Source organism: Raphanus sativus, chromosome 9 (genome assembly GCF_000801105.2).
Source record: "Raphanus sativus cultivar WK10039 chromosome 9, ASM80110v3, whole genome shotgun sequence".
NCBI classification, from domain to species: domain Eukaryota; kingdom Viridiplantae; phylum Streptophyta; class Magnoliopsida; order Brassicales; family Brassicaceae; genus Raphanus; species Raphanus sativus.
Window position 1 is genome coordinate 423,820 of NC_079519.1, and position 20,080 is coordinate 443,899.

Below are 20,080 nucleotides of genomic sequence, written 5' to 3' on the forward strand. Positions count from 1 at the left end.
AGGATTGCCTTTTTCAAAGTTGTCTACTGGCAGATATAGTATTAAAAGAAAATAAATGATCTAAACAACAGAAAATGGATATTTTTTTTATAACCAGTAAGAATGGACTAAAAGGAGCTTTTATGTTCACCTATCAAATACTCTTATCTTCAGTCTTGACTACTATAAATACTCTCCGACTCCTACTCCTCTTCTCCACCAAACATCATATTCATACCAAAAGGGAAATAGCTAAAAAAGATATACTACCATTCTAATACTTCGTCCACAAACCTTTTATACCATCATGAACTCAACATTAAGTCATGTGTATAGAACGCATCCCATTCACATCCAATCCTCAAACTTACCCGACTTCAGATCCCTTAGTTACCTCCCAGACTCTTACACGTGGACCGCAAAAGACGATCTCCTCTTCTCCGCTTCCGCCTCCAACTCCAACGCATCCCTCCCGTTCATTGACCTCTCCCGTCCCCACGTAGCCACTCGCGTTGGACATGCTTGTACCACGTGGGGAGCGTTCCAGATCACCAACCACGGCGTGCCCTTACGACTTCTCGAAGATATTGAGCTACTTACAGAAAATCTTTTTCGGCTTCCCGTCCACCGTAAGCTTAAGGCGGCTAGAGGGGACGATACCATCTCTGGCTACGGCGTTGCTCCCATTGCTTCTTTCTTCAACAAGCAAATGTGGTCCGAAGGTTTCACAGTTATTGGTTCCCCACTTAACCATTTCCATAAACTCTGGCCCGGGTATCATCATAAATACTGGTATATCCACTATCTTTTCTTTATCAAGATTTGTTTTCTTATATAACTGCAGACCGTATGTATATAGTAACACATCGTCTTATAACAAATCTACATATAGTTTACAAATTTGATTATATTACCAACAAAAAAACTATATTTCATCAACTAACCATAACATCTCTTCTCTATTCCTATCCTATTTCTTTCTAATCTCTTACTGCAAATCTAATATTTTCACAATATGGTCATTCATCAAATGAACCCAAAAAATCTACATATAATTAAGCACACTTTCTCCAAAAAAGGAAAAATAGACTCGACCAAAAAAAGGTATGTGGACGTTAGTACATGACTGTAGTACATGACTTTACAGTTGACTTCTGATGGATTCGAGTAGGTTTGATCCGAAAAAGGAAAAGTACAAACAGTAATATTTTGCCTTTAGTAAAAAACACAATGAAAGTTGATGGACCCACCAAAGATTATCTCTGTCTCAGATATCAGTGGTGTATCTGTAAAGTAACAACACTATATATGTCATTTATAGCAGAAAAAAAGCTGATCGACCTATCACTGTCTCAAAAACTATATTTGACCATTCGCATACATTTCTAGTTTTCTGATACATCGATTCTACAGTGAAATTATGAAAGAATATGAAGAACATATGCAAAAGTTGGCAGCAAAGTTGATGTGGTTAGCATTGGGTTCACTGGGAGTCGAAGAAAACGACATTGAATCGGCTGGCATGAGTTCAGACTTTCAAGGGGCAGAAGCAGCTATCCACAGAGGCGGATCTACTAAGGTCTGAGGGGGGTCACTTGACACCCCTAAAATAGTCAAATAAATGAAATTGTATAGAGTATTCTAAAGAATCTGTAGCAAAAATGGTTGCTTTGCTCTCTTTGACACCCCATAAACCCACGTTCAATCCCCCAATGACACCATAATTTTTTTGTTTTTAAAAATTATATATATGTGACACCGGTAAAATAAATCTCTGGGTCCGCCACTGGCTATCCAACTAAACCATTATCCACTATGCCCAGAACCGGACCGAGCAATGGGCCTTGCGGCACATACCGACTCAACTCTCATGACCATCCTGTATCAGAACAACACCGCCGGTCTCCAGGTTTTCAGGGATGACGTGGGCTGGATCACCGTGCCACCTGTCCCTGGATCACTAGTGGTCAACGTCGGTGACTTACTGCACATTTTGACCAACGGAATATTTCAGAGCGTTCTTCACCGAGCTAGGGTTAACCACCTCCGATCTCGCTTCTCCATGGCTTACCTGTGGGGTCCACCTTCTGAGCAAATGATCTCTCCGCTTCCCAAACTCATTGATTCTCTGCAGTCTCCTCATTATCCATCTCTCACATGGAAACAGTACCTTGTAACCAAAGCTACGCATTTTAATCAGTCTCTTTCCTTTATTAGAAACTATCCATCTTCAGACCAGATTTCTTGATGTTTACTTTTCTACTGTTTTTAATGTACATTTTTATCTGAATAATAATATGACTATTGAAATTTTAGTTGTGTGGTTTCTCATTACATGAGTCACTTTATCAGCTTATCTATAGATAGGACACATGAAAATCAAAGATATTCCCCCCAAAAAATCTAAAATGTGACAGCTTACTATATTTTTGTTCTTATGCAATTTACTAGTATTTGCTAAAGGAATAAAATACCGGGGTCATTAAAAGCTCCATAAAGTACTAGTGAAAGTGTTTCGAAAAAATAAGTACTAGTGACAAAAAAGAAAGAAATTGTAACTCACACCATGCATGAACACACTTGTTTCAACTAGAAAATGGAATCACACATACCACTTTTAGTCAATAAGTAATATTACGTAATGAATATATAGAAACAAATATTTGCTATTCAAACGATGCACTGTTTGGCTGTTTGCTAATGATAATACGTGGATCGAATCAAATTGCCTAATTAGGTTGAATTGGAAATTGGAATTTTACCATGTACGTAATAACAGAACTTTATTAACGTGTATTTATCCAATAAGCAGGTGTTGTACTAATTAATCCCACAAAAGGACAAGATAAAGGAAACACACATTTACACATAGTTAACCAAACTCGGTCAAGAATTTCGATTGCGTGTATGTGGGGTCAAGCATTGCTCTTCATGTGAGTCCATTGGAGCAGATAACCAAAAGGTTATTAGGTAGGTGATGATGAGCTTTAAAGATTAGTCTATAATTTAAACATAGAACACTTAGCCTGCTATTTATAGAAAAAGGTAACCGGTATAGAATAAGTTGACCAGTGAGTGCAAAAACGTATCCTTTGTAGAAGGGAACAATCGTCAAGAGAGATCCGGTTTCGGCTCTATTATGCGTCATCAATCAGTATGATTTTGCTGCTTTCTTTACTTTAGAGATTCCTAAGTAAGTCCCTTAATTATAGACTTTTATTATATAAACATTGGTTAAGGGTTCAACATATCTTTTTGCAATCGAGACAATACACTCTTGGAATTTAAAAATTAAGGGACCGTAAAAAAACAGAGCAATAAGGGTGTCGAGGCTGAACTGAGGCTGAGAGAAGAAGACCTCAAGGTAAGTTAGGCAACCGGTGAAACATCAGTTGACCGGGAAAACAGAGCAACCGAGGAAGAGTCAAGAGTTCTTAGCTTGAGTAGCAAGTAAAGAAGAACTCCACAACCAAAGCCTAGGGCTGCGCTTGAGCCGGTCATTGATACAGCAGCGCAGACCAGCATGATAAAAGAATCTTCTTTCGTGTTCATATCTTTGGAAGCCATGGCAAGTTCGATCCCTGCGAACAGCAAGAGAACCCCCAGTATTCCGATCGGAAACTGGCTCAGAATCCTCACAAACGAGTTCCCAAACACCAAACCCACAACCAGTTTCCCGACACCCAGAAAGATAACCGACAAACCACTCCTTGCGCCGAACCGATACTGCCCAGCTAAACCACCAGCACCGTGACAAACGGGCATGGCGCCAAACCAGCACCCGATTAAGTTCATCATACCAACGCTGACGGAGACAGTAGTAGCTGATAGTTCCTTGTCGAACAAGTCATTGGATAATTTACAGACGGCGATCACAGAGTTGAGCACAGAGAGTGGAATCTGAGGAATCGCAGCCCTCACAAACCCGATCTTCCAATCGTCCCAAGTGATTTTCAGGATCTTGAACTTGGATGGACCAAATCTAAGGTCTTTGAATATCGATGGATCACGTATGAAACAGAGAACTAACCCGAGAAGGAACACGATTAGCGCAGATGGAATCGAAGAGAGAAGACGCAGTCTCCTCCGGCGAGATTGGGTTTCGTTGGTGGTGGAACTCTCGGCGAAATCTCCATCTCCATCTCCGGCGCAGTCTCTGTCGTTGCCGGAGCCGGTGGACAAAATGATGAAGAGGAGAGCAGCTAGAGCCAAGATAAGGCCATCGAGACCGAGCCAGGAGCGAGGGGAAGAAGAGGGCTTGAGAGTGGCAGTGTCGTAATCAAACCTGACGTATTTGATGGCGGTGAAGGCGAACTGGAGACCCTGAGAAAGCTGGACTCCTCGTACCACCGGGAGAGGGATGAGGTTGTAAAGGAAAGACATGGCTCCGGTGGTGCCAAGGAGGAGGAGCGTTGCGGCGGTGGATGCTCCGGCGGCGGCGATCTGAGAAGGGGTGAGATGGGGGGTCTCGGAGACGGCGACGGCGGCGATGGATTTCATAGGCTGGACGGGCATAGGGATGTCGAAGAGGAGGCCGGTGGCGATGTTGTAGAATCCAGTGAAGATGAGAGTGGCGGAGAGATCCAGATTCGAGACTAGTGTCAGGGTCAGGACGATTGGGATGAAGGTGCCCAGATCACCGACGGCACCGGAGAGTTCAGAGGAAAGAGGGTTCTTGAGGCGGAGACGACGGCGGAGCCACCCGCATCGGTCGTGGAGAAGAGGAGTCGTCGTTGTCTCCATGATTGGTTCTCTTCTTCTCTGTGTTGTGTTGTCAAAACTATTTTTTTTTTTTTAAAAATAATTGGGAATGGTCCCTCTCCCCGGAGAAGTTGGATAAAAGACGGCTCTTCAGACAGTCGACGAGTCCTTGTTATCGACGTGCCAGTAGTATCAAGTATCAACCATTTAATATTTACTATGATTTGCATCTTTGGTCCTTTTCAGTTTTTAAAATTGCGCTGAGGCCCTTACATCTAGATTCCACTCATGTTGTCCAGACAAAACATTTAAAGCTCTTGGCCTTCCCCGGCTATGCCCTGCCCGCACAATATCTCGAATGAAAACATACCTAACTCCACTCATACTTATTTCTTACCATGAAAATTTTCTGAGTTGAACTAAATCTATAGAGCTTATTTAACAATATACACGCAAGTTTTATCTTGGAACGTAAGACCAGATTTAACTGAAAAAGAATGGCTACAGACTAAAGAAAAAGTGGGCGTGCAAATGAGAGATTGTTTGAGAGAGAGAGAGAGATTAGTCTCTTTTTTTCGTACTCTCAAAATCTTATTTTTTTTGTTGATTTCATCCTTGATTCCTTTCCCCTAAAAAACAAAATATCAAAAGCACTCTTCTTATATATGTTGGTGGGAGCCGATTTCTCAGGTGAAGAACTGCTTGAAGATTCTTCTCCAAGGGAACCTTCGTCTTGAGACACAACTGGGATCTTCACCAGATGAGGCTCTCTCCATTTCCTTCTCCAGCTCTTCTTCAGACCGCAGAGCGTTGAACTGTCCCTCCAGCGACTTAGCTGCAGCTAACCACGCAGTGACAATGACCAACAAGATCATTCCTAGGTAGGGTGTTGAATTGGCTAGTGATCCAAATGATAAGATCATGAACTGCTGTATTAGTGCACCCCCCTGATTTCCCCAATGGATTGCATAAGATCACGTCAATCGCAGCTTTCCCTTTAACCTGCACCACACACGTCAAATCCAATTTAAAAAAAAAAGATAATATTTTTGAAATTTGGAGTAAAAAGAAATGCGGGAAAACTGGCACGTACTAAAAGAGTCGCACGGGCGAAGAAGCATTATTTCAATTTTCATGTGTGGAGAAGAAGAATCTGAAATCAATCTCGCGGCTGAGTCACCTTTCTCTCTCTCTCTCTCTCTCGCTCGGCTCCTCGGTTTCCGCTTCTGTTTTCTCACGGCTGCAGGTAAGTTGCAGATCTCGATCCACACGGATTGATTGATTGTCTTTGATTCTGAATGGGGTCGATTGATTGATTGATCATTGGATTTTGACAATATATATACGCTGTTAGATCGTGAAACCAGGTTTTTGTGAATACCACATATTGTTTCTTGCTTTAATCTGTGCATGTATTCTGAGATTTTGATTGCTCTGCTCCATATACACTTTCCCGAGGAGGGTCCTTCCCTTTCGTTAGTGTGATTGGATGAATATTAGAGACTAAAGCTCTCCCTCTCCCTCTCCCTCAGATTCTTGTCTGCCTCCTTATTATAAATTTTAACTTTAGTATTTTTTTTTTTTTTTGGGTTGAAACCGCTGCATACATATATATATATATATATATGATAGAACCACCTAAAACATTTAAGGGATGATGCTATTGAGACATCAACAAAAAGCTATTACACATCAAAACTATGAACAAGATTCAAATTTAGGATGGAGTCCAACTAACTGGGAAATATGGCCACGGCTTGAATATCCACTCTTGTTGGCATATGAGGCGAAGGAGCCGTAAATAAATAGTTCCGAACCACTCCATTCACGCTTATCTGAATCAGCCGATGAGGAGGAGGAGGAAGACCCGCTGCAGTCATGATTTCAGTGTACTCACCACCTCTCTGCATCTCATCCCACGCCCGCTGTCTCACTGCATCTACCAAGGGTCTTCTGCTGAAACGGGGATGATCAGCTTTCAAGTGCTTCTCTATCTGACTATAACTCCCCCAGAAGGTGCATCCCTCAAAAGCGCATGACCTCGGTTTTGCATTCAGATATCTCCTTGCACCCGACTCCTTCATCGTCTCTTTAACCTCTCCTCTGCAGTTAGGACACCGTATGGCCTTGGTAAACCGGTTTCTGTTTTTTCTTCTGTACTGCTTGAAACAGTTGGAGTGACGACCGCTGGTGTCGCACATGTAAGTACGGCATCCCTTGGAGAAGGAAGAGCACTTCAAGAGGACCGCATTATGTGGAGGTTCCATGCAGATTACACACTTGATCTCCTCCCACTCGCCCGGGCCTTGATTCTGGATAGGCGACTCAGCTTGGATCTCTCTTTGAGTCCTTGAAGAGTGAAGCGGGTACGGTGACACTCTCGTCATGTTGCTTGCCGTTGGTCTCTCCTTGGGCATTTCTCCCCTGTTGCTAAATCATTTCAACATTCATCAGAAAATCAACTTCAAAACCTTTTCTTTTAAGGCTCAAATCAGTCTTTTATACAGATATGTTTAAGCAAAAAAAGAAGAAGCAAATTTCATGAATCAAATACAACAGCACGGTTTGATGAACAAAATAATTACTTATCACCCAAACAAACAAACAAGAGTAAAAAACTGTTTTCCGATGATCATCTCTCATTAAAGACGTCACCACCGCATTTTAATTCAGAATCACAATTTTGACCGAAACGGATTATACTATTCAATGCTACTAGTAGTCTAACGAAAGATTATAATTTTTCTGATCAGACTCACAAAGTACACAACTTCATTAGATCAATGAGATCGGATGATGAAACAAGTAAAAAACCACGAGCGAGAAAGGTAGACAATTACCTTAGCTTCGGATATGTTATTGATTTTTTTATTTTTCCTCGGAGAGAGTTTCGTCTGAAGCGGTGAAGATGGTGAATGCCTGTTTGTGTGAGTTCTGTCTTCCTTTTATAAGCTGCCCCCGTCTGTTCCAATTTACTATCACACCCCTCTCTTTCTCTACACCCTTTCCTCTCTTTCCTTTTGCCAATGACAACCAAAATTGTCTTTTCTTTGTTGACAATTATGGAGTTTCTCTACAATGGGATGACCAAAAGCAAAGAAATCAACATTTTCTTGTTTGTAAACAAACAATTTGAAAAAAAAAGTGTATTGTCTTTTTTTTTACTGAAAAAGTATATCTTCTCAAGAAAATATATCTTTTTATCAAACTAACTAACAACTGATAAAAGGAAAGAGGGACTATACAAATCTCATTCTCTCTTATTATTTTTGAACTATTAAACAAATAAATCCAGTTACAGTTATTGTACTTTAAATATGATTCTTTTAAAACTATTTCACAAGAATTTTAATTACAAATTTTATATATTTAACACGGCACCCACAATACTTAGATTGTATACTAGTCAACTTTTATTTTATAAAAAATAGTATTACTTTCAATCGTTTTTAATATTTTTTCTTTATATAATACGTTGGAAATGTTTCATTCAAATGGTAAGCTGAAAATAATTATATAACTCATTTTAAAGGTTGCACAAAAATAAGTTCTCATTTTAAAGAAGCTTAGATAGTATAAACTAAATATATATTAATAATAAATGTTATTTTTAAAATTTAATCTTTTTAAAATTGTATATTTATTTTATTTGATTATAAATAATAGCCAAAATTAACAAAGAACAATTTATTACTCTTTTACATTTCTTTATTTCTTTTATTATTAACATCCACCTAGTAAAAGTTTAACAAGTAAAATCCTATTAGTTACACTCGTATTTTAGTTACAGCACAAAACTCAGCGTATGAGTTTTGAAAAGGCTTAATTAGCTTAATATATAAAACTCAGCCTCATATTTTAAATTTTTGTCAAATTAAATAAAATTATCTTACTTTTTACTTATGCACGTATATTATTATGTTAACTTAAATTATTTGGTATCAACGTTTTATTTCTTAAACTAGATGTTGATATTAGTAAAAGAAAAAGTAAGTTGCCAGATTGATAATTTTTAACTTGTTCAGTAATTTTTTTTACAAAGTTACATAGGTATAGCTGTATAAGTTTTGAGAAAACAAATTGTAACGTTATTAATATCAAATATCCTTTTACAAAAAAAATAACAAATATCATTTACCTAATTACAGTTTATGGTAATTAGTTAAAATGTCATTATCCAAATACAAACAGAAAACTAAAGAAATGGCTGCATGAACAAGTCAATACATATGCCAAAATGACTAACCTTTGACCGTATAACTTCCGTAACCTTGCCACAATATTGATATTGAATGGACCTTTGTATTAATGTCTTTCTTTCTAGTTATATCAGTGGACCACCAAAATTAAATTGATTGTGGTTGCCCCCTGGATGAAAACATATTCGAGTTGGGCTCGTAAAGTAGAAAAGAAAGATATAATCTGGGAACTTAACGGCCACTAGAAGGCCTGGTATGAATCTTAGATGTATTCTGTGGGGGCCGTTAACATAAAGAGGATAATGTATTCTGTGTTAGGGCTGGGCTAAGAAAAATGGAAAACTGTGTAGTTAATCCGAGCCCACCAGCCACTACAGTTTCTTTAAGATCAATGAACCTCGACAATGACATGCCCATGATCGAAATGGACCATTCAGAAAAAATGCATCGATTCTTTTTACATGCACCACCACCTACAGATTAGGTATAGAGGACCAATCAGATTGGTATATTAATTTTGTAGTAACATTCTAAATCATTCAATTATTTATCAGGTACTGGCATCTATAAAAGATCAGAAACGTACGTACATAGTGGATGATCATGCATGTATCTTTTTTTTTTTCTTCAAAGCTTTCAAGAAACCCTTAAAACGTTATTATCTACTGAATACATTGAATATCATAGCGTGACAAAAGAAACAGAGCCCCCGCCAGTTGATCAAAGCATGAGAGTGATGATGAATGTGAAGCAATCAGATATCTCTCACCGCTTGCCGTATAATGTCTCCATTCGTCAGCTAAAATCTAAAAAACGTGTCAAGCATTGTCTCGATCTGAGATTAACACTGTTGCTGACAGTTACTTTTAGCATTTGTCTCTATCTGTTGCTTCACCCAGCACCGTCAGTTTTTCTGTAAGAAACTATGTACTGATGGGGACAAAAGGGTGGGACGTGGGTTCCACACTTGCCCATGTGGTTATGGTCAACGTGTCAAAGTATCAGACGCCAAGGGTTTTTCTGCGATCTTTATCGACCAATCTTTTGCCCCGTTAGAATTATAATTTCTCATTGTTTTTCTCTTGGCTGGTGTCGACTTGAGACCAATAATATATACACTTATCTTTTACAGTAGTCTAAAATTAATTATGCGGCTCTTACCATTATATAAAGACCCCTACTAGACTACACATATTATCATCAAGAGAGTCATAAACGGTTTTAGTTTAATGGAGTTTTTAATATAAAACAATTAACAGAGTGATCAATCATGTTATTGAGAAGCACATCTGCTCCGATACTGAACTCGTGGCTTCCACAACATTGCTCGAAAGAATCATCTCCGGAGCCCGAGTCGCAGCTCCAACGCCGAAACAGATCGTTGTCTATTCTCTCTTCAAAGTCTATAGACGGACACACAGGGGAGCTATTGCACCAAACTCTCTCTGAGCACAAGGAGAGTGTTCTTAAATCAACTAACAATGAACACGACGGAAATAACGTAATATCACGCAGGCAACGAAGGTCATCTTTAGATGAAAGTTCCCATGGAACAGCTTACCGGAGAAAGATTTTAGATCCTTCGTCGACCTTTTTAATGGAAAGGCTATTCTCTAGCTCTGGACTAGGAGAGAAGGTTAGTGATGATGATGATGATTGTCTGGAGACTCTTGTGAGTGGTGGTGGTGACGGTATGGGAAGCAGCGGTGGCAAGATATGTACGGGAGGCGGTGTCGGTGGAAGTGGCGTTGACGGTGGTGGAAGTGAGGACGCCACGGATGTGTATTACAGGGAGATGATCAGCTTGAATCCTGGAAACTCTCTTTTGACCGGGAACTACGCAAAGTTCTTGAAAGAGGTAAGTTGAGTATAGATTTGGTCAATTTTTTTTTAAAAAGAGGTATTTCTTAGCTGTTTTTAATGTTTCTTTTATACAGGATATTTTAGTAGAAATCATCCACGTGTAAAGTATCTATTGCATGGATATTTGTGACCAGTGTAACAAAATCAAAAACTTAATGTTTAGTTTTAAAAAAGGATTAAAATAAATAAATAAATAAATGACCAGAGAAAACAATACTCCACCTTTCTTTTTGTTCAAAACAATACTCCATCTTTGATAATATATATATACACGTACGTGTATCTTCATGTATGTATATGAACAGGTGAGAGGAGATATGAAGAGAGCAGAAGAGTACTGTGAAAGAGCAATTTTGGAGAACACAAACGACGGAAACGTTCTCTCGCTGTACGCGGATCTCATTTTGCATAACCACGGTGATCGTAAAAGAGCACAGTCCTATTTCCAACAAGCTGTCCAAATGTCCCCCGAAGATTGGTAATATTGCAACATCTACTTTATATAACCATATTATAGTTTAGGATAATTATTTTAACTAACTAAAGATTATGATAACAATACTACAATAATGGTTCAGCTACGTACAAGCTTCCTACGCAAGGTTTCTGTGGGATGTGGAGGAAGACGAAGATGAAGTAGATGGAGAAGAAGAGAAAATGAGTGATGAAATTGGCAGCATGCCTTCAACTACCACCTTCCGTGACTTTTTCCAACGATCTGCTATTTCCACACAGTCCTAAACACAGTTATGTAGACCTTCATCTATAGTAGTATCCAAACAAATATGCAATATGCATGTTTGTATGCGTGTGTAATATTACTACATTAGAATCTGGATATGTTCTGTACACTCCAAATATATGGATGGCTATGTGGATGGCTATATTTTCTCCATGCAGCAGTATATATGTTTTCTCTGTCTCTGACAACTTACACAATTACGACTATTCAAATTGAGACAGCAAGTACATACCAAAGCTTAACCAGTCACAACTATATTGAGTTACTAGAACATTTAGGCCTTAAAGTCAAATTTCTTGGTTGTAAGTGATTAAGATGTGGGAGAAAGACAATGGCAAGTTTTAAGACTGAATAGTTTCTTGCTTAACATTTACAAAACATGCAGAATAATCTGTAATTCTTCTCTCTTTTTAATCTCAACAACTGTAAAGTCGATTATTCAACATAATGGATAAGAAAGAATTTAAAAAAAAATTTGTTAAAGAACAGTCAGTGTTGCTTTCCCGTACAATCCTGTCGTTAATCCTTTGTTTGCAACTTCTGATGTTTGCTCCTTTGTACACTAGACTTGATGTGGTTGGCGGGATAAGTATAAATATGGACTTCGCCTGAGTATTGACCCACTGGACTGACATAAGAAACCTCCAACACTACTGGGCCATCAAGAGGGTCTCGGTCCAATGACATAGAGACCATTCCAGGAAAAAAGACGATGCTTTTAGAAAAGAGGTGTGCATAGTCGATTTCATTTTGGTCGAAAAAGGTGGTTTCATCTCTTTGCCGGAAACCCAAGCATTGTAAATAGTCTCTTCCAACGTGAGTTCATAGTCGATTTCATTAAGCTAAATGTGTGTGTGGATTAAGCGTATTCGGTGCCGATTAAGCGGTCACGTTCAGGGGTTGTTAATCTGAACAAAATGAGATCAAACACATAGATTATGAGACTATCCCTATTGCAGAATTCCCGATATACTTTTTTAAAACTAAATGTGCATACATAAACTAGTCGTAAATATCTCAAAATCATGAAAAGTCATTAAACATCTTAAATAAAATATTTAGAGTAATTTTTCATGATTTGAAATATTCAAAACAATGATTTATAAAAAGTTATTTAATTATTTTTTTGCGTATCTAAGAGCATCATTATCCATGTTTCTTACATAGGTTTCTTAGTGTAATTGAGATTTTTTAAAAATGTAATAACCACGGAAGACATCTCTTAATCAAGCAAAAGAAGAGACGTCTCTTCGCATTCCTCTCTTCCTCTCTGTCTCTCTCCACTGGAAAGCTTGCCCTTTCATTCTCGGTAAGCAAAACAAAACTTTCTTTCTTTCATTGCTATGCTTTTGTTATGTTAAAAAAAAAGAGTTTGTTTTCTTGCTTTGTCTCTAACCTTTTGAAGATGATCTTTTTGATGTGTAGGTAAAGAATGCTGTGAGAGGCTAGCTTACTATGGTATCGCTGGGAACCTGATCACTTACCTCACCACTAAACTCCACCAAGGAAACATTTCCGCTGCTAGAAACGTCACCACATGGCAAGGCACTTGTTATCTCACCCCTCTCATTGGAGCTGTCTTAGCCGATGCTTACTGGGGTCATTACTGGACCATCACTTGTTTCTCCGGCATTTACTTCATCGTAAGCACTTTTTCTGTATCTGTTTCTTGTTCGTGTTCATCTTCTGTTTCAGTATTGAGAATGATATGCTGTTATGTTTCATGATTCTTGTTGTTCTGTTTCTTGTTGTTATGTTTCATGATTCTCGTTCTTGTGCTTGTTTTTGCTTTTGGTTATTGATTCATGTTGTTGTTTGTTTCAGGATTGGACTCTCTTGCAACACACAAGTATTGGGAGCATCCGTGTCACGGACTCACAAAGTGTATTCATCAAACATTCCATGTTAAGTTCTTTCTTCTTTCTTCCATCTCAAAGTTCTTTATCTAAACACAAGATCAAACACAAGTTCTTTATCTAATTTTTTTTAAGAACTCTAATTTAAAAACTTGTAATGGAGGACAAAAATTAGGTGTCTCTTAACTAAAGTTTTTAACACATACTATTTATTATTTAACAAATGATTAAGAGATCTTAATGGGTTTTAGAGATAATGATGCTCTAAGTATCTTTATGACATAATCTCCATAAATATTGATTACTCCCTCTGTTTTTTAAAAGATGTATGTTTTAGGAATTTTTTTTGTTTCACAAAGATGTATTTTTCATATTTTCAATGTAATTTTTGTCAATTAATTATGAATAATTGTGAATCTCAAAAACATTAATTGCATTTCTTGAAATTTTATTGGTTTAGAAATATAGGAAATATAAAATAACAAAAAACTATGCACTAATAAGTAAATTTTAATATGTTTTATTAAAAAGTGTAAAAATCTCAAAACATGTATTATTTAAAAACAGAGGGAGTAATAAATTTCAATTTATGTTTCACTGTGACATTACTTTGTGTCAGAAAGCCAAAGTTCGATTCTGCTTTATTTTTTGTCAACAACTTACAATCTAATTAAGTGAAGAAGTAATTAATCATATCCCTGATTCCCATGGATTTGGATTATAGTTTAACCGTCCTATGACCAATTGAAAGAAAAAGTAGATGTGACACATCCTTTATGTGTGATAGCTTCGTCTTTTGACTAATGTAAATTCTGAACTCGTTCGAGATAACCTATAACTTTTTGCCTACCTCACCAACAAAAAAGGTAGTATTAAATTGACAAAAGAAAATATTAATCAACAACTAACTCTTTTCTTAAGACGTTTAAACCTTATGTTATCCGAATTAAACAGCTGTAACTTAGGTAATTCAAATCAAATTCATTCACAGCAAGTGACAGACAAGAAATATTTTGTCCAGATCGTTCCTTTCAAGTCGACAGAAACTCGCAACTAGATAGATATTAGTATTATTTCCACTCGTTTTTGGTTCCCACCCAAAAGGAAAAAAAAGAAAAGAAAGAAGAAGTCAACGATCTTCTGCGTAAGGGTGCACCTGTTCTTCACCAACCTCGACGTAATCGTCACCGTAGATCTGATCAAGCACAAGGACCAATCCCACGGCAAAGGCTCCATCAAAACCGGCCTTCACGTTCAACGAGAAAACGTCTTTCCCAAGCATCACGTTCGTTGACGCATCCACTTTACGACGTATCTCCGCCACCTTCCGCCTCGTCTCCGCCTCCACCACCGTGCAGCTCCTTTGCCCGAAATTTCCTTCGATCAAGTACTCGTTGCACTCGTAAACCTCCACCGTCACGCTGTTCCTCCCGATCATGGACGATCTCCTCACCCCGAATATCGGTTTTTGACCGTCTGTTCTCTCCCCGAGATACCCCTCCCATCTCCGTCGCAAACTCGGCCTCTGTTTAGAAAAATAACAGAGTTAGAACACAACTATATATATCCGACTTTTAACAGTATTTATTTATTTATCTATAAAAAGGAGCTATAGGTAGGTACCTTTCGTCGGAGGGTTAGGAGACAGCGACCGTGAGCGTTCATGAGGACAACCTCATCGGTGTCGCGGTTGTTGGGACCACCGTAAGAGTCCACTCGAAAGACCAAAGTGCCCTTGCAGTCGTAAACCGTGAAACCATCTCCGGCGAAAAAGAGAGAAGTTTTCCGAACAGTCAGGTTCTGGTCTTGCCCGTTTATAAATTTATTGTCCACAAGCAAACCACCCTTCATTTGCGAACTGCTGATTGGTTCCAAGTTAGAAACTCAAACTCCGATTCTGAGTGATGATATGCTTTGTAAAGCTTTTGATACTTATAAGACAAGTGAGAGAGTTGGGGGAAATGGAAGACAACGAGTGCAAGATTTATAAGGACAAGACGACACGGAGATATCTCATTTTGAGGAGTTTTACAGTTTCGGCGAATGTTAAAGTGCCACGTGTCGATGACTGGTCACTTGAACTTTTATCAAGTACGTAGATGTGCTTCACAAATTCACTGTTTTTTTCTTAACTATTAGTTATAACATATCAACGTACCATCGCCTATGTTCATGCCAGATACAACTAGAGTAGATGAACAATATCTTTCTTGTGTTTCTTTTAACGACTATTTTACTTAAACAAAATGTAAAGTTACAACAATAGTATATAAGATAATGGAATTACAATTAACAAAGAATTGAAGAAGTTTTCTTCTGTAGCCCAAAAAAAAAAGAAGTTTTCTTCTAAACAGTCTTGTTTCCTCGTATGTAACACCATTTATATTTTGCTATCATTTTTAATAAAATTCTAAATTCTTCTTTATTTTGTTTCTTTCAATTTGCATATACTTATTTAAAGTTTTATTGTTGAATTATTGGGTGAAGCAAGTTTGTAGATTATATTTACTTTTGAAGGTAAATATCAAAGTACGTAAGCATAGGCCTACCCATATATACTTGCAGAATATAAAGATATGTCCTTAGATTTAAGGGGTCATTGACGATTTGTTAAATGTTCAATTTTTTTTTGTTTAGTTATTATTCTCTTTTCTTTTAAATAATGTCATTTTAATATTTTTCATTTTATACATATAAGTGTAGCTTTAGAATTTTAATGAAATTTGAGCTTAAATATTAGTTTTTTTTTTGAAAAAGGGATTAGCTTAAATATTAGTTGCCCCAAAAAGCTTAATATTAATTAGAAATGCATTGATTTTATAAGAAATTTTTATTTATCTCAAATGGTATTGGTTGAATATGTGCAATTAATAATTATAATAGCGTTTTCAATTATTTATAATCTGCGTGAAAATTTGTAAAAGTAATATTTTTGCTAAATTTTTGCTAAAGGGAAGAAGTAGTTATTACATGTATATGTGTGTGCGTATTTTCAAGATTCTTGTTGGACGGTCTTCGGCAACAGTACTTCTTCCTTTCCGATCACTGTTTCTCCTCCTCTCCTTTCTTCCGATTCTGACAGTCATTATTCCGAGCATATTGTAAGGCGATAAATCGATTAGTACAGATCAAAAGGACGCTTTGTTTCTATATTTATTTTTATTTACTAATAAAGCCATTAGGGTATCGTGTGGGCATCAAAGTACACATTATTGATTCTCTTTTGTAAGTAGTTAACTCCACAAATCATATAAATCTCGTTTTTTATAACGTTTAACATTAGAATAACTAACTGAACATTGGTTGATAAAAAAGAACGGAGCCGTAGAATTGCATATTAGCTTTTATAAGTTAAAGCTTACAGCCTCGCAAAATATTCTCAGATCTAGTCGTTGATACAATGATACTATTGTATTCTCTATTATTTTATTTATGCATAATGATATGAATCTTACATCAAGGTCCATGGCCAGCTAGTTTGTCAATAGTATAGTAAGTTTCTACAAAAATATCGGTACAGCTGAAACGGAAACGAAATAAAACCGTGTAACATGTGTGGTTTCCCATGCACGACCGAATATGATACACATTATTTCCGTGTATACCTATATGCAATGAACGATACCCATTACCCATCAAGTGGCCCTCATCGGGAAAATATATTCCCACTATGCACATCATTAAAGGTAACATAATCCTTGCAATATCATAAAATACTTCAAACTAACATAATGTCTTTCAAATCAACTACTTTGTATGACAACGATTTTTCGGAACCTTTAAGCAAAATCATGTGTTATTACAAAGAAGTATCTGACCCATTTGACCAAAAAGAGCTTAAGAGCTTTCTGATCAGCATTTATATATTATACTTGTTAATAAGTCCAATGGTATGTATTTTAATTTTCCGATATTCTACTTTTATGGTAAACAAATGTGTATGCACGAAATGTCAATAGCAGATACATGTTTTCTCAAAATAATGTTATTTTCTGATATAAATTAATGGTTAAAATAATAGTAATCCAAAATAATTATTGCTATATAAACTGCATAAGATAGAGTGATGAAATATATATCCTTATTTGGTACACATAATAGTCGAGAGATCACTTGCGGAAAATTTTAGTTATATAATTCTTTTTTTTTTGAGAAAAAGTAGTTGTCTATAATGGATGGCTGCATGGGTTACGTTTGTGAATGTTGTTAACAAACGAGAATGGGATAGTTTATTGATATTTGTTTTTGTTGGTAAAGAGATACTACAATATTTGGTTGAAATATCTGATTAGGTAGAAACCACACCTGAATTTCGGATTCAGGCGATTGTTTCAATAAGTATCTAATTTTAGCAAACAAAGGGTACCAACACAATCAACGCGTTTACAAGGTCGGTCGCTAACCTCTATTACTATGATAAATGATAGTGACGACTTTCTCGGATTAGATCCGTGCACAAACGATGTTGCATAAATTACCACCGAGTTTAATAGTTCACATAGCAACATGATCGATTTTCAATACAGTATTGTATGGGGCCAAAAGCAAAGTATTGTTTAGTTGACATACTAAGATATTTTGTTTACTGTATTCTTCTATAACATCTTTGAAATTATTTTCATTCTCGAGATAATTGTTTTAAGTATCGTAGTTCTATTAATCCCTCTGTATATAATTTTTTTCAAACCGAAACATATCCAAACATGAATTAATAATCCTTATCTGGAAAAAGCTTCACGGGAGTGGTCAATAATTATTCTGAATAACAAAGCAACCATCAAACTGAAATACAATTGTTTTCTGCATGAATATAGAAAAAAAAAAACAAAGAAGCAGGGGAAAATAAGAAGAGAAGAAGATAACACAACACTGAGAACAACAATTGCAAAGAGCAAAAGGTGTTATTAGCAGTAGGATATAATTAGGGCAGTACTGGCCTAATCTCAATTCCATGGACGATAAGACCTTTCTTCTCAAAAGGCCTCTTTGTCTCCTTGAGGCTCATCTCTATTTCACCCATATCTCCTCTCCTTTTGAAGAACTGTCCCAACTCCACCTCGTACCAGTCGTCACTTCTCAGCTCAGCGTGCTGACCTTGTTCGCTTCCCGGATTCTGCATGAGACTGACCATGGAAGGCTGGACATCATCATGCTCGGTGCCAGCCAAAACAAGGGATGCCTCTACGGGCTGGCGAAAACCGTAGGGATCAAGGTTCCACTTAAAGACAAGGTAAGCGGCGTAGAGGGTGTCATCAGAGAGAAGGTTTATGTTGATTTTTCCAGTGATGTCAAGCCACCATACCATTTTAAGCGCAGCCACTTCTTTGAACCTGTTAGTGAAAACCAAAAGACGTTTGATGAATTTCTTCAAAAACGAAACAATCCAGAAAAGGGGACATTCAGTCCTGAGGACAGCGTGCAGACCTGGCATCAGGAAGAGAGATCCACTGCCAGTATCTTTGATCATGTCCCCAAGTAATATTCAAGGCCCTAGCAGCCATCATGTAGCACTTGTTACCAGTACTTCTCTCCAGCGAAAAGCTCTGTTTCGGATCACATAATGCGGTCAGGTCAAACATGATAGATCCAGAAAGATTGATTTTTATACGTAAGGGTGTCTGACTACTAGGATCTGGTAGTAAGTAGATCCACATTCACAAGACAAGCAGTGGCAACTTTTTGGCTGAACAGGACAGACGTTTTAAAAAATTTTGGGAACTAAAATATACAAACTTTGGTACATAAATCTGATGATGATAAATATGGAACGCCCTTGATACAATACCACGTTGACTAGACCATAATATACTTTCTACTCTAGACAGGTTGCTTAAAAGAGAGAGAGAGAGAGAGAGGAAGGTTTACCAATTGGGAACCGTGGAGAAGGAGAGGGTTATGGACGAGGGAGAAGAAGAGGTGTTTCTTGGTGGGAAGACCCTCAGGTGCCCTAAAACCCTCGGGGAACTCGGAAGGTAAGAAGTGATTCCAGACATGGTCGGTGTCAGCGGCGGATCTGAAACACCTGGAGACAGCCGATGATCGGCAAACGTCTCGAGGCGTAGTCAAGGAAAGGATCTTAGCGATGCAGTCCTCTGGCAGATTATTCATTGCTTTTGCTTTCTACCAAAGGAAAGAAGATCTCATAGATTATTAATCTATATAATTAGTAACTCAGTTTAGTTGGCAAGAAGGGACGTGGAAAGTTTATTTATATTATTCTATTCTAGAAGCAGAGGAGACTTGGAGATGAAGTACCCCTCGTCTTTTCTTACTCGCTTCTTCACCATCGAAGACAACTTGTGTAAGTAACCGCGTGCAAATACACGTTTACTTACTTAGATATAGTCCACGTTTTTTTTCTTCTTTTTTTTTCACAAATTATCAATCTGAGATGTTCTTATTGTGGGCCGATCAGTGGACCCAGCAATCTTCTTTTATTGTCACCCATAGCCTAGTTTGTTTTCTAGTAGCTGTTAATGTTTTTTCTTTTGAACACTTTTTTTTTTAACACAGTAGCTGTTAATGTTTTTCCATAATCTTTGTTGTCTAATACTCCCTCTGTTTCGATTTAATTGTTGTTTTAGGAAATTTTTTTCGTTTCAACATAAATGTTGTTTTAAAGTTTCAATATTAAATTTATTAAAAAGATTTTTCATTTTATTTTTCTATTGGGTGAAATATGTTTAAATAATATAGGTAATTGTATTTTTATCTTGAAAATATACAAAATCATATGTTTT

The 20,080-nt window shown here is 37.3% G+C and overlaps 7 protein-coding genes across 7 annotated transcripts; 3 read left to right on the top strand and 4 right to left on the bottom strand.

The window, feature by feature from the left end:
• Nucleotides 1–108: 108 nt before the first annotated feature.
• On the top strand, nucleotides 109–2,294 carry LOC108847061 (gibberellin 3-beta-dioxygenase 2). Its single transcript, XM_056994202.1, has 3 exons — nucleotides 109–771; nucleotides 1,393–1,530; nucleotides 1,768–2,294. Exons 1-3 carry the CDS (start codon nucleotides 287–289, stop codon nucleotides 2,225–2,227), a joined length of 1,083 nt encoding a protein of 360 aa, XP_056850182.1. The 5' UTR covers nucleotides 109–286; the 3' UTR covers nucleotides 2,228–2,294.
• Nucleotides 2,295–3,173: 879 nt separating this feature from the next.
• Nucleotides 3,174–4,854, bottom strand: LOC108847060 (molybdate transporter 2). Its single transcript, XM_018620227.2, has one exon. It carries the CDS (start codon nucleotides 4,720–4,722, stop codon nucleotides 3,349–3,351), a length of 1,374 nt encoding a protein of 457 aa, XP_018475729.1. The 5' UTR covers nucleotides 4,723–4,854; the 3' UTR covers nucleotides 3,174–3,348.
• A 308-nt stretch (nucleotides 4,855–5,162) lies between these two features.
• LOC108847059 (uncharacterized) lies at nucleotides 5,163–7,177 on the bottom strand. Its single transcript, XM_056993566.1, has 2 exons — nucleotides 5,774–7,177; nucleotides 5,163–5,682 (listed from the first exon to the last, which is right to left on the bottom strand). The coding sequence occupies exon 1, from the start codon at nucleotides 7,095–7,097 to the stop codon at nucleotides 6,414–6,416; it is 684 nt and encodes a 227-aa protein (XP_056849546.1). The 5' UTR covers nucleotides 7,098–7,177; the 3' UTR covers nucleotides 5,163–5,682; nucleotides 5,774–6,413.
• A 2,859-nt stretch (nucleotides 7,178–10,036) lies between these two features.
• On the top strand, nucleotides 10,037–11,664 carry LOC108847058 (uncharacterized). The gene is made up of 3 exons (XM_018620225.2): nucleotides 10,037–10,737; nucleotides 11,048–11,220; nucleotides 11,321–11,664. Exons 1-3 carry the CDS (start codon nucleotides 10,150–10,152, stop codon nucleotides 11,481–11,483), a joined length of 924 nt encoding a protein of 307 aa, XP_018475727.1. The 5' UTR covers nucleotides 10,037–10,149; the 3' UTR covers nucleotides 11,484–11,664.
• A 666-nt stretch (nucleotides 11,665–12,330) lies between these two features.
• Nucleotides 12,331–13,483, top strand: LOC108847057 (protein NRT1/ PTR FAMILY 8.3-like). The gene is made up of 4 exons (XM_056994133.1): nucleotides 12,331–12,375; nucleotides 12,700–12,793; nucleotides 12,910–13,127; nucleotides 13,309–13,483. The coding sequence occupies exons 1-4, from the start codon at nucleotides 12,331–12,333 to the stop codon at nucleotides 13,462–13,464; spliced, it is 513 nt and encodes a 170-aa protein (XP_056850113.1). The 3' UTR covers nucleotides 13,465–13,483.
• A 748-nt stretch (nucleotides 13,484–14,231) lies between these two features.
• LOC108833481 (protein LURP-one-related 5) lies at nucleotides 14,232–15,305 on the bottom strand. The gene is made up of 2 exons (XM_018606901.2): nucleotides 14,964–15,305; nucleotides 14,232–14,865 (listed from the first exon to the last, which is right to left on the bottom strand). The coding sequence occupies exons 1-2, from the start codon at nucleotides 15,189–15,191 to the stop codon at nucleotides 14,470–14,472; spliced, it is 624 nt and encodes a 207-aa protein (XP_018462403.2). The 5' UTR covers nucleotides 15,192–15,305; the 3' UTR covers nucleotides 14,232–14,469.
• Nucleotides 15,306–18,081: 2,776 nt separating this feature from the next.
• On the bottom strand, nucleotides 18,082–19,609 carry LOC108831006 (F-box protein PP2-B11). The gene is made up of 3 exons (XM_018604564.2): nucleotides 19,206–19,609; nucleotides 18,765–18,883; nucleotides 18,082–18,670 (listed from the first exon to the last, which is right to left on the bottom strand). The coding sequence occupies exons 1-3, from the start codon at nucleotides 19,446–19,448 to the stop codon at nucleotides 18,262–18,264; spliced, it is 771 nt and encodes a 256-aa protein (XP_018460066.1). The 5' UTR covers nucleotides 19,449–19,609; the 3' UTR covers nucleotides 18,082–18,261.
• Between the last annotated feature and the right edge of the window lie 471 nt (nucleotides 19,610–20,080).

Coding starts and splice junctions, on each gene's coding strand:
- LOC108847061 (XM_056994202.1), top strand. CDS start 287: ATGAACTCAACATTAAGTCATGTGTATAGAACGCATCCCATTCACATC. Junction 772..1,392: donor GGGTATCATCATAAATACTG/GTATATCCACTA, acceptor TCGATTCTACAG/TGAAATTATGAAAGAATATG. Junction 1,531..1,767: donor GACTTTCAAGGGGCAGAAGC/AGCTATCCACAG, acceptor GGGTCCGCCACT/GGCTATCCAACTAAACCATT.
- LOC108847060 (XM_018620227.2), bottom strand. CDS start 4,722: ATGGAGACAACGACGACTCCTCTTCTCCACGACCGATGCGGGTGGCTC.
- LOC108847059 (XM_056993566.1), bottom strand. CDS start 7,097: ATGCCCAAGGAGAGACCAACGGCAAGCAACATGACGAGAGTGTCACCG.
- LOC108847058 (XM_018620225.2), top strand. CDS start 10,150: ATGTTATTGAGAAGCACATCTGCTCCGATACTGAACTCGTGGCTTCCA. Junction 10,738..11,047: donor ACGCAAAGTTCTTGAAAGAG/GTAAGTTGAGTA, acceptor GTATATGAACAG/GTGAGAGGAGATATGAAGAG. Junction 11,221..11,320: donor CAAATGTCCCCCGAAGATTG/GTAATATTGCAA, acceptor ATAATGGTTCAG/CTACGTACAAGCTTCCTACG.
- LOC108847057 (XM_056994133.1), top strand. CDS start 12,331: ATGTGTGTGTGGATTAAGCGTATTCGGTGCCGATTAAGCGGTCAC. Junction 12,376..12,699: donor GGTGCCGATTAAGCGGTCAC/GTTCAGGGGTTG, acceptor TAACCACGGAAG/ACATCTCTTAATCAAGCAAA. Junction 12,794..12,909: donor AGCTTGCCCTTTCATTCTCG/GTAAGCAAAACA, acceptor TTTGATGTGTAG/GTAAAGAATGCTGTGAGAGG.
- LOC108833481 (XM_018606901.2), bottom strand. CDS start 15,191: ATGAAGGGTGGTTTGCTTGTGGACAATAAATTTATAAACGGGCAAGAC. Junction 14,866..14,963: donor TCCTAACCCTCCGACGAAAG/GTACCTACCTAT, acceptor TTTTCTAAACAG/AGGCCGAGTTTGCGACGGAG.
- LOC108831006 (XM_018604564.2), bottom strand. CDS start 19,448: ATGAATAATCTGCCAGAGGACTGCATCGCTAAGATCCTTTCCTTGACT. Junction 18,884..19,205: donor TTCTCCACGGTTCCCAATTG/GTAAACCTTCCT, acceptor GATCCGAAACAG/AGCTTTTCGCTGGAGAGAAG. Junction 18,671..18,764: donor ATCTCTCTTCCTGATGCCAG/GTCTGCACGCTG, acceptor TTTCACTAACAG/GTTCAAAGAAGTGGCTGCGC.